Genomic DNA, 12,974 nt, shown 5'->3' with positions numbered 1-12,974 from the left:
TTTCATGTAAGATAAAATAAGTTCGAAGCATACATTTTAAGTTTTTGAAAAGATATTTGAATCGATATTCAATTTTTACCAACTTTGAGTAATGTTTTCTAGACTTTTATTTTTTATAAAAAAAACTCCCAGTTCGATTTTTTTCAAAATTTCAGATGTCAAAAACATTATTCTTCGTTGCACAAAATTGTTTTGGAGATGAAATCATATTTTAGTCGTAAAATTTTGGAGGTGACACATTTTTTTTTCAGTTTTTTTGATTTATAAAAAAGCCGTTAAATAATACTTCTTTGATATCAGGTTACAATATATTATATAAAATTTAATTCAAGTCTATCGTTTTTGGATCGTAAGATATTTAGGGTTAACCAAAATGTTCACCTTTTTTTCAAACTGCTATGGTAAAAAAGCCACCCACGCAATTTTCTTGAGAGCCCTTTCTGCATCTTTCTTTCTTATTATCTGTATAACAAAATTATTTGAAATCGATATCTCTCCTGGTTCTTGAGCTATGGACGACGAAAAAAACGTCGCGAACGTACGGACGTACGAACGTACTTACACACGCACGCACGGACATCTTTCTAAATATCTTTTATTTCGACTCTAGGCACCTTGAAACGTCGAGGAATGTCAAAATTTCCAATTTGACAAATCAAACCCATTACAATAACTTCCTATGGGAAGTTAATAAAACAACATCATTTATTGAGCCTTATAAGTTTTTTTTTGAATTATATAAGTTATATCAGAGCACACTTGTGCGTCCCCATAAATCTTAAGTAATATGAGAACACACTTGTGTATCTCCGTACAAATAATTTAAACAAAAAAGGGATGAGAACTATTAAGAGATGATGCAGTATCAACACTTCTTGGCCTAACCAAGAATATTATTCTTTGTATATAATAAAAAATATTCTTTTAATTATTGCATCATCCGCAGACAAACTAAGATTTGCTGCGTTAGCAAGTAAGTCGTATAAAAAGGGATCGTTCGATCTTAAACAGATTCAGATCTTGTTGACATCTCGTCGTATAAGCTAAAGATTTTCCCCCACCAGCGGTAAGGGATCTGAGGCTTCAGAATTGAATAAAGTAACGATTTTTAAATAAAAATCTTTGTCTTTTGTTTTCTGTTCTCCGGTGGAGAACAGATAGAATATATTTTTTAGTATATCGGCGATACTATAATATAAATGGCGCAGTCGGTAGGATACCAATCAGATATATGAACGCAAATCATATAAAGAGATGGTAGTCCAGTGATCGAACCTCGTTTTTTCGCGAAACTTATAACAACTCGTAACTCGTGATTGTGTGAGAAAAAAAAAATTTTGTGAAAATCAACACTAGACAAGCGACAAAATACGTAAAGCAACTCGTAACTCGTGATTGTGGTACTAAGCTTAAAGGTTTGATGGACAAGATAAAAACAAAAAAATAAATATTTAAAGCAACTCGTAACTCGTGATTGTGGACAATTTTTTTTGTGTGAAAAGCGAAAAATTAAAAATCTAACTTAACGAAAGAATTCAAACGAACATTAAATCTCTTTCGAAAAGAATTATTTTAGTAGCTCAGGTCAATGAATATGCCCTATGCTACGAAATCCATAGAGGAAAAATAATTCACAAAATATTTTATATAATAAAACAAGAAGTGAAGTGAAAAAGAAAAATCAGAAAAAAAGAAAACATAAAAAGAAATAAAATAAACCTAAAGTATTTTATATAATAAAACAAAAAGTGAAGTGAAAAAGAAAAATCTGAAAAAAAGAAAATATATAAAGAAATAAAATAAACCCGAAGGAAGAACAACTTTACGAGGCAGATATCATCCATGTCGAAAGCCCCAACGTGTTCGATAATAAAGAAGACTATACAAAAATTCAAGACAAGACATCAAGGAGAAAACCAACGCCAAAAACCATATTACGTACCAGAAGCAGACACAGAAGACATCATGAACATCCAACAAGCAGCAACAGCAGCAGAAGCAGCCGCATCAAATGGTAATATTAATCCTAGTTCAAATACGAATATGTTGCAAAATAGTGTTAATAATAGTTCATTAAGAGTCTTAGAACTCAACCCATTAAAATATATAGAAAGACTCTCGACTTTTGATGGAAGAACGGAAGATCTCCCAATATTTTTAAACAATGTAGACGACATAATCCCCACACTATTGACTTATAACGAACAAAGTCAGAGAATGTGTATCAATCTTTTGAAATCAAAATTCATAGGCCGAGCAAGACAGGCCATAGAAATCCACACACATCTAACGAAATGGATAGATATAAAAGCAATGTTGTTAGAAAATTTCGGTGGCTTCAAAAATAGTTACCAATTGTATGAAGATTTAAGAAGTTCCCAATTTCGTGGTGATGTTTTAAAATTTTATAATTATATTCAAAAAACACTTTCACTTCTTAATCAAAAATGTCTTCAAGAAGGAAATCACTTAGATATTCCTAGAAACAACGAAACAGCCTTACAAATTTTTAAAGAAAAGTTACCAGTTCACATGAGAACGATTTTATATTCTTTAAAGCCTTCAAGTATGGAGTCAGCACTTCATGAACTTTCACAAGCACAATTTGTTAACAACAGCTTTGATTTTAAAAATAATGAAACAGCAAATAAAAACAACAATTTTAAGCAAAATCGGTACGATAATAAGAATAATAATAATAAGAGAAGCAATTGGCAACCTAAACCATTCCACTCTCAAAATAATTTTTCAAACCAAAGACAGTATAATCAAAATTACCAAAGACCAAATGAAAATAGACAACAATATAAACAATATCCACAAAAAATTGAACCAATGGATATAGATCCAAGCTCATCTCAACTTAGACGTTTTAATCCTCCTAAAAACAATTTTATTAGAGAAGAACCTTATAATGAAGCAAATTTTCAATATGTAGCCTCGGAGACACTAAACAAGGTTTACCCTATATCAGATTAACAAAAGAAAATACAAGTATAAGACTATTAATAGATACCGGTGCAACTAATAGTATAATAAACGAAGAAGATACACCGCCACAATATTTAAAAAATAGAATTTATCCATTAACAATTAAAACAGCAGGTAACCCTATAACTATTTATAAAGACGCTATTTTCCCCAAAGAAAAATTCGCTTTACCAGTCTTAGAAGACGCCGAATTTCAAATTTATAACTTTTCTAGTGAATATAACGGTTTACTGGGTAATAATATACTAATCCCTAACAATGCTACTATATTTTACAAAGAAAAATTATTAAAACTAAATAAAAGAACGTTTCCAATTTTTTTTAATAAGACTGAAGAATTTGAATATGAAAATTCAATTAACCATATGAATCACATTAAAGAAGATTTTAGTATACCAAATTTCACGAACGAATTACGCACAGATCATCTTAATAATGAGGAAAAATCTGAATTATTAAAAATTTGTAATCAAATGAATCAAACTTTTTATCACAAAGGCGATGATTTAACTTTTACTAACTATGTCAAACACAAAATACCTACTGATGATAATTCACCTGTATACACCAGAATATATAGATACCCTGAGTTTCATAAAAAAGAAGTTGATCGACAAATTAAAGAAATGTTAGAACAAAAAATAATCGAACCTTCAACATCTCCTTATAATGCTCCTATTTGGGTGGTACCAAAAAAAGAAGACTCGAATGGAAACAAAGAATGGAGAATAGTTATCGATTACCGTAGATTAAATCTTAAAACTAAAGAGGATAAATTTCCTATTCCTAATATTGATGCAATACTTGATAAACTTGGACATTGTAATTATTTTACCACACTAGATCTTACTAAGGGATTTTATCAAATTGAAATAGAAGAAAGCGATAAAGAAAAAACAGCATTTAGCACACTTTCTGGACATTATCAGTTTTTACGAATGCCATTCGGTTTAAAGAACGCACCTGCAACTTTTTAACGATTAATGAATGAAGTACTAAAAGATCACATAGGCAAAATCTGTTACGTATACCTAGATGACATAATAATTGTTTCTACAAATCTACAAGAACATATAACACATATTAAACTAATATTGAACGTTTTAAGAAAAGCAAACCTCAAAGTATCCCTTAATAAATCAGAGTTCATGAAACATGAAACCGAATTTCTTGGGCATATAGTAACACCAAATGGTATAAAACCAAATCCCAAAAAAATTGAAACAGTAAAAAACTTTCCCATACCCACTACAGTTAAAGAAATTCAAGCATTCCTTGGATTAACCGGATATTATCGTAAGTTTATACAAGACTACGCAAAAATTATTAAACCTTTTACACTTTGTTTAAAAAAGAACGCTAAAATAGATATAAAAGATAAAAATTATGTAGACGCATTTCTAAAACTTAAAACAATGATGACAGACAATATTATGAACAGACATCCAGACTTTTCAAAAGAATTTATACTTACTACGGATGCATCAAACTTTGCCATAGGCGCAGTTCTTAGTCAATCACACGGACCATTATCTTTTGCATCAAGAACATTAAACAAACACGAACAAAACTATTCTACAATAGAAAAAGAATTGCTAGCAATTGTATATGCAACGTCTCAATTTCGGCATTACCTTTACGGTAGAAAATTCACAATTAAAACTGACCATAGGCCTTTAATATGGTTACAAAATTTAAAAGAGCCAAATTCAAAATTGCAACGCTGGAAAATTAAACTAGAAGAATATGATTTCAAAATTGAATTTATACAAGGCAAAGAGAATAAGGTAGCAGATGCTCTTTCAAGAATTAAAATAGAAGAACCAAAACTAAACATATTAGAAGAAGATTTAAGAACTAATCATAGTGCGCAAGAAGATAATTCTCTTTTTATACCTATTAGCGACAAACCTCTTAATTACTTTAAGAGACAAATTGTACTTGATTCCAACGCAAATGGAGATCAAACAATTATATTCTCGCATGTTGGTAAAAGACGAATAACCTTGAAAAACACTAATCCGAATGAAGAATTATACTTACAAATAATAAAAGAAATTGATATAAGTATTACAAACACTATATATATTGAAAATGATACAACGTTTAACGAATTCCAAAATGTATGGATACGAGAAAATAAAATAGGAAAGAAGAATATATTATTAAGAAGCACAAAAATTTTAAAAGATTTAAACATAAAAGATGGGTATGAAATAATAATCAAAACACACAAAGAATTGAATCATATTGGAATCGAAAAACTTTATTTAGAACTGGCAAGAAAATATTATATTCCTAATTTTAAAGAGTTAATAAATAAAATTTTAAACAAATGTAATTTTTGTATGACAAAAATAGATAGGAAACCAATCAAATTACCTTACGAAAAAACAGTTACACCTAAAGGACCACACGAACATTATCATTTGGATATCTGGTTTAGAGACAAAAATAGAAAATACCTTACATGTATTGATAAATTTTCTAAATATGTTGCAGTGGAACAAATAAAAAATAAAACATACGTAGATGTTATGAACGCTATGACAAAAATATTTTCATATATGACTAAACCCAAACTTATTACTTTAGATAATGAAAATGCCTTTATGGCAGAAACCCTAAAAAACTTTTTATCAAACAATGACATAGAAATACATTACTGTACAGCCAACAGACATACCGGTAATTCAGACATTGAAAGATTTCATAGTACCCTAAACGAACAACTTAGAATTCTATCTCAGGTAGAGAAAACAGATGATCCATTCCCATTAATAGATCAAGTTATTAACATTCTCTCAATTTATAATAACACCATACATTTGACAACTAAGGAAAGGCCTATAGACATCCATTTAAATAAGGTAAATAATGAAGTAGTATATAAAAATATAGAAGAAAAAAAAGAAAACGTACTAAACAAATTAAACGAAAAAAGAAAAGATGTTGACATAAACGAACATTTTATAAAAACAACAACTCAAGAACGTATTAAGAATAAAATTGTACCTCGATATAAAAAGGCAGAAGTAATAAATAAAAATAATAAGAAATATACAATTAAAGAAGCTAAACGCTTACTCCATAAAGATCAATTCAGGAAAACTAAAAAGTTTCAAGAAAATATATCATTCCATTCTAGATCATCTAGTGAGAGCATATCGAACAATGCAACTTTCGGAGAAAATTCTGAAAATAATGACCATATTGATGACCCTGACAACTCTTAGCACAGCACATGCAGAATTAGAAATTATCGACCTAAATAAAGGAAACGGTTTTGCAACAATCCAATTAGAAGAATCCTCAATTATCAAAAGATATAATACGATCCTTCACATTATTAATTTAACTGAATATAAAAGAAACATAGAAATAATGGAAAGAAACATTAAAAGATTACCCGAAGAAAATAGTAGCTTAGAAAGAAAAATGCAAAAAATACGCAATGAATTTCAAATCCTTTTACCACATCCTACAGTTAATAGACAAAAACGTGGACTCTTCAATATAGTAGGTACAGGATTACAATTCTTATTTGGTACAATGGACGATAGAGATAGACAAGATATAGAAGAACATCTAAAAATAATAGAAACAAACGATCATAATGAAATTCTAAACCTAAATAAACAAATTATAATCAATGACAAATTTAACAAACAAATTAAAATTCTCACCGATACTCTTAACAATGAAACTAAAGAAATAATAAAGAAAATAGATAATTTCATAGGAACTTATGATTATGAAAAAGATACAGCTAAAATTCAATACGAAATAAAATTAAGAGAAAATCTTGAATACTTGCATGAAGATATTGAGAAAATTAAAGAAGTAATAATGACCTCTAGATTAGGAGTACTTAGTAGAGATATTCTAACTACAGGAGAAATAGAACATCATAACATTCAATTAAACAATTTAGAAGACATACAATTAAGTCTTGCTTTATATAAGAACAACATAATATTTGTAATCAAATTACCTGTATTTACAAATGAAACATATCAAAAATTATATATACAACCAATACCTAATAAATATAACAATATGCAATTGAAAATAAATAAACATTTATATTTAACAAATAACCAAATTATGTATGAAGATACAAAATATCTAAAAAAATTAAAAGAAATAAAAGATAATTGTATTGAAAACCTTTTTAACAAACACATGCATTGTAACTTTATAAAAAATGAAAATGAAAAGATTTTAGAAATAGGTAACAATAACCTTATACTTATCAATGTTAAACAACAAGAATTAAACCAAACATGTAATAAACAAAGGATTTTTGTTAAAGGAAATTATCTTCTTAAATTCCAAAATTGTCAAATACGAATAAATAATGAAATTTATGAAAAAAACAATTACAAATATGAACCAATAATTCCTAACACTATCTTAAATATCAATTTTACCAAAATAGAAGATCTGTCATTCAAAGAATTACATTACGAAAACATAAACAATTTAAAAGAAATAGAAGAGTTAAAATATAATTATAAGAAATCAAACCTAACGATTTATCTAATCATTGTAATCATTGTAACCACTTTAATAATTTATGTTTGTATAAAAATAAAAAATTATAAAAGGAAGATAAATAATGTAAATCTTCCAACGGTCTCATTTCAACCATTAGAAGAATCTAAAGGGGGAGGAGTTATATCAGAGCACACTTGTGCGTCCCCATAAATCTTAAGTAATATGAGAACACACTTGTGTATCTCCGTACAAATAATGTAAACAAAAAAGGGATGAGAACTATTAAGAGATGATGCAGTATCAACACTTCTTGGCCTAACCAAGAATATTATTCTTTGTATATAATAAAAAATATTCTTTTAATTATTGCATCATCCGCAGACAAACTAAGATTTGCTGCGTTAGCAAGTAAGTCGTATAAAAAGGGATCGTTCGATCTTAAACAGATTCAGATCTTGTTGACATCTCGTCGTATAAGCTAATAGTCTAAGAGCCGGCAGCAAATTTTGGGAGTGGAGTGATAACCAAAATATATATACATATATGTGTAGATATACGCAACATTATGCCAAATTCAACCGTCTGGCAGGTTTTTTTTTCAGCCGGGGGCGGGGGTGGGTGTTCGAAAATGGTCATTTTTCCGATTTTGGGGTCGAAGTGATAACCACTTAAATGCATATATAAACATTAGGGGGTGGTGCCCTGATGTCAAAAAAGTGTGTCCAAGACGTTTTACTTTCAGCCTTCCCCTTGCCAGACGGCCGCCAAAATGCGCGAAAATCAACTTTTTGGGTCAAAATGATAACCACATGAATGATACATCAAAAAATCAGAAAAATTCCCCTGATTCTAAAAATGTGTGTCCAAGACGTTTTGTTTTCAGCCTTCCCCTTGCCAGACGCATTTTAACACTCTAACAGAATTTTTCAACTTAAATCCTTAATAACTTTTTTTCTGTTATCCATAACCAAAAGAATCATATACCAAAATATCACACAAATTCTCCTGATTCTAAAAATGTGTGTCCAAGACGTTTTGTTTTCAGCCTTCCCCTTGCCAGACGCATTTTAACACTCTTTAACAGAATTTTTCAACTTAAATCCTTAATAACTTTTTTTCTGTTATCCATAACCAAAAGAATCATACACCAAAACATCAGACAAATTTTACTGATTCTTAAAAAGTATGTCCAAGACGTTTTGCTTTCAGCGTTCCCTCGCCAGACGCATTTTAACACTTTTTAACAGAATCAACTTAAATCCTTTAATAATTTGTTTCCTATATTAACCATAACCAAAACAGTCATATACCAAAATATCAGAAGATTTCCAATACGTTTTCTTTTCAGTCTTATGCTTGCCAGAAAACCCCAAAGAAAGAATGCACAAAAACCACCGTTTTCCTTCAAAGCATAACAATTGTATTTTATTTAGACAAAAATTATTTAATTACATGACATAAAATTGAATGAAATTTTGAAATAAGAAATTATAAATTATAAAAAAAACTATTCTCCATCATCAGATTCGTCCGATGAAGAATTTTGCGAACAATTGTCTTCTTCACTATCATTTTCATCACAGTTAATTAAATGTTCAATGGTTTCTGGGGCCGCGACTCCGTTGAACCATTTCAATTTGACTATGTCATCCTCCATGGTCCAGCCGCATTGAAATGGGGAAAGTAGTATTCCTGTATTTAATATTGCACTTTTCCAAATATGGCATATGTAGTTGCAACGGTTAATTTGTTGCAGTAAGACACTTCTGTTTGGTGGCAATAAACTACCTTCAAAACCTTCAGATAAAATGGTTAAGCATATAATTGCTTAAGGTTTTAAAGAAATATTTTAAATTTTAACTTACTTTTAATGTTTTTGAAAATTTTTTTCGAAGTCGGTTTACAAGTTTTGTAAAATAGTTTATATCTGGCATCATTCACTTTGAGGGCGGTTGTTTTATAAATTTTGCAAACAAATTCCTCTTTTGTTAGAATATCCTCTTCACTTATATAAGAAAATTGTCCGAATTTTGAAAAAGCGTTTTGAAATTCTATAGAACCCTTCAGAATTTCAAAAGGTTTCACTTTTCCTTTTTTAAAAAAACTTGGTGTATAGTCACAACCAGTAAAGCTGTGAAACGCGGGAAGTGCAGCACAAAGCGTCGGACCCAAACTTAGATACATTTCATTTATGTGTAAATACCTTAACAATATATAAAGATAGATTTACTGTCTTTTTCAATGTTTATTTTATGCATTTTTATGTGCTTCAGTAAATCCGGATATTTTTGAGGCCCTTTCCAGATTTTTAACTTCTTGCAGAAAACTAGAAAGGCATGTTTTGTGGTATTTAAAACATCGTCTTTATAGATTTTCGTCCGAATATAAGATTTTCTTTTTTGTTTTTTTTTTTAAATAATTCTTAACACGATCACAAAAGATGCAATTATTAATTAAAGCCTCTGTTATAGTGTCTGGTTCTATAGTGTTGTTTTCAGAGGTTTGAAAGTAGGATTCTAATGAAACGTGGCCGTCAACTGCTACAAACAATAAGGATCTATATATAGTTGTTTTTGAAAATACCAAAAGAAAATGACCGGCTGTACAATCGAAACTTCGTTTGGTATATGTACCATCATTTTTGGTCACTGAATTTCACTTTGGAATTTTAAAAAACTTTGCTGGAAAGTGTTCTGGTTCAATCTCAAACAAATATTTCAGTTATTTTGTACAACTGGTCATAGTGGAAAATTTTAAGACTTACATGATTCGGAGATGGTTTGATTTAAAGATACCAAATGCTTTGGAATAGCAGTAAATTGTCTGTAGCAACTGCTATGATAACCACTTACACTATCTATTTCAGTTGGAAGGTTTATATTGGCAAATTTATATTTAAGAGCTTTTCGTAAACTTAGAATAGTATGGCATTTTTTTAAGGTAGTTTCACTAAACAAATTAATTTTTCCACATTGATTTGGATTATCAATGTGTATACAACACTTAACACCCATGCCTTACAATTTATTAGCTACCACTAATATATTAAAATTGAAGTCTTTTTGAATAATAACCACTAAAACCTCTACAAAGTTTAATACTCATATCAATAATCGATATAATAAAGTATGACTTATAAAATTCGAGTGCTTACATTTTTGCAATCATGAAGTGTTTATGATATTTTTTTTAGTAATAACTAATAACAAAGTGTTTTTAAAAAGTGTTAAAATGCGTCTGGCAAGGGGAAGGCTGAAAACAAAACGTCTTGGACACACATTTTTAGAATCAGGGGAATTTTTCTGATTTTTTGATGTATCATTCATGTGGTTATCATTTTGACCCAAAAAGTTGATTTTCGCGCATTTTGGCGGCCGTCTGGCAAGGGGAAGGCTGAAAGTAAAACGTCTTGGACACACTTTTCTGACATCAGTGGACCATCTACTATTGATTATATATTAATTTAAGTGGTTATCACTTCTACCCAAAAAGTTGATTTTCGCGCATTTTGGCGGCCGTCTGGCAAGGGGAAGGCTGAAAGTAAAACGTCTTGGACACACTTTTTTGACATCAGGGCACCACCCCCTAATGTTTATATATGCATTTAAGTGGTTATCACTTCGACCCCAAAATCGGAAAAATGACCATTTTCGAACACCCATCCCCGCCCCCGGCTGAAAAAAAAACCTGCCAGACGGTTGAATTTGGCATAATGTTGCGTATATCTACACATATATGTATATATATTTTGGTTATCACTCCACTCCCAAAATTTGCTGCCGGCTCTTGGTCTATAAAGATTTTCCCCCACCAGCGGTAAGGGATCTGAGGCTTCAGAATTGAATAAAGTAACGATTTTTAAATAAAAATCTTTGTCTTTTATTTTCTGTTCTCCGGTGGAGAACAGATAGAATATATTTTTTAGTATATCGGCGATACTATAATATAAATTATATAAAAGATTGTATTTCCTAAATTTAACGTGATAGATTCATTTTGAAGTCGGATTCGAATTAAAGCTATTAAAAATTAACTTCCCATATGAAGTCATTATAGTTGGTCCGATTTGTCGAATTGAAATTGCTTAAATTTCTTGACGTTTCAAAGTCCCTAAAATCTAAAACAAAAGTTTTTCCGTACGTTCGGTATAATATTTTTCGTCTTCCATACCTCAAGAACCAGTAAAGTTATCAAATGCATATACATTTTGTTATCTTACAAACCAATGAAGCTAGTGACTTTAATTAAATAACAGTCTTTTTTTATAAATCAAACATACTAAAAAATTAAGAATATTGGCTTCAAACTAATTTTATTTATTATTTATTTATTTATTTAAAAAATTCAACAGTCATTTTTTTTTATAAAAAATAAGAATCTATTATTTAGCCTCAAGTATAATGGGAGTGTGTAACAACCGTGCCGTGATGGTTAGTGCGTTGGATTAATTAAGAGTGTCCGTATGGGACCAGTAAATTAGTTGTAACTTATTAATTAGGAGAGTTTTATGAATTTTTGTCTAGCTGTAAGGAAGAAGAAATCAATAAAAATGCATTTAAAAAAAGAGCATAAAAAGAGCATTGGACTGTCATGCCAGAGTTCTTGGGTTCAATCCCTGCCTGTAATATCTAAAGTTTTTTCACGTGTACTAGAAAAGTCGACAGACATGCACAGATAGAAAGTTATCAGTGTGGTTGCATCCCAGTCTCTTTTTGACGTTAAAAATTGTGTTGTTCGTATTTCGTTTACTAGGATTGTATAGTGACAAACTATAGGGAAAAGGTTTTGGAGTCACATGCTTTCCAAGCCGTCTTCCAACCATAATTATCCTTTTATAATTCCACACATGAAAACAAACCATCGATGACCCTATATTTGAGTTTTACATTCTTGTCCTTCAATAACTCAATAATTAAAGTAATATTCATTTCAGCATTTCAAAACCCACAAAACACTATCGTAAAAAACACACTATGAGGTTATCAACGTATGACAAGACTCTTATTATATAGTTAAGTCCTAAAATATAGAAGTATAGTTACATAGTACCTACATAGGTACGTTTGTATGTACGTGCGACCTAGTCAAGTATTTTATTTTATAGTGTAAACATTGGCTTCCAGCTTCAAAGCGATAGGCTTTCTTTTGCTCACATAAAAGCACACAATATCCTGCTCCTTGCCTTGGGATAATAAGTGTGTTTGATGCTTAGAGATTAAGGAAGAATAACTTACTAGCATTATCACTGAAAAATCGTTTGTGTGCCGCATACTGTCCCCAAGTTCTTTGTATTACTGGTACTCGGTCCATAAGAAATTTGTGACAGGTCTTTATAGCGAAATAAATGGTTTCTCTACCAGCGGCAATCTGAAAGAAAACAAAAATAAAATAGGAAACTTTTAATTGCCTAAGGCCTTGTGTCTTTATTTTGAAGGATTTTTTTCTTTCTGAACAAACCCACTTAACGTGTTCTTGGGATAGAA

General features: G+C 30.1%; 1 protein-coding gene across 3 annotated transcripts in view; it reads right to left on the bottom strand.

The window, feature by feature from the left end:
• Positions 1-12,974, bottom strand: part of LOC129949224 (beta-1,3-glucosyltransferase) — a 54,765-nt gene that overhangs the window by 6,544 nt on the left and 35,247 nt on the right. For all 3 annotated transcript variants that reach the window (XM_056060548.1, XM_056060547.1, XM_056060549.1), the window contains exon 6: positions 12,726-12,858. In XM_056060548.1, the coding sequence (XP_055916523.1) occupies positions 12,726-12,858 (133 nt within the window). The remainder of the gene's footprint in view (positions 1-12,725; positions 12,859-12,974) is intronic.

The sequence above is a fragment of the Eupeodes corollae genome, chromosome 3, assembly GCF_945859685.1.
Source record: "Eupeodes corollae chromosome 3, idEupCoro1.1, whole genome shotgun sequence".
NCBI lineage: Eukaryota > Metazoa > Arthropoda > Insecta > Diptera > Syrphidae > Eupeodes > Eupeodes corollae.
Note: the sequence above shows the minus strand (reverse complement) of the source record. Positions and strands in the feature narration are given on the sequence as shown.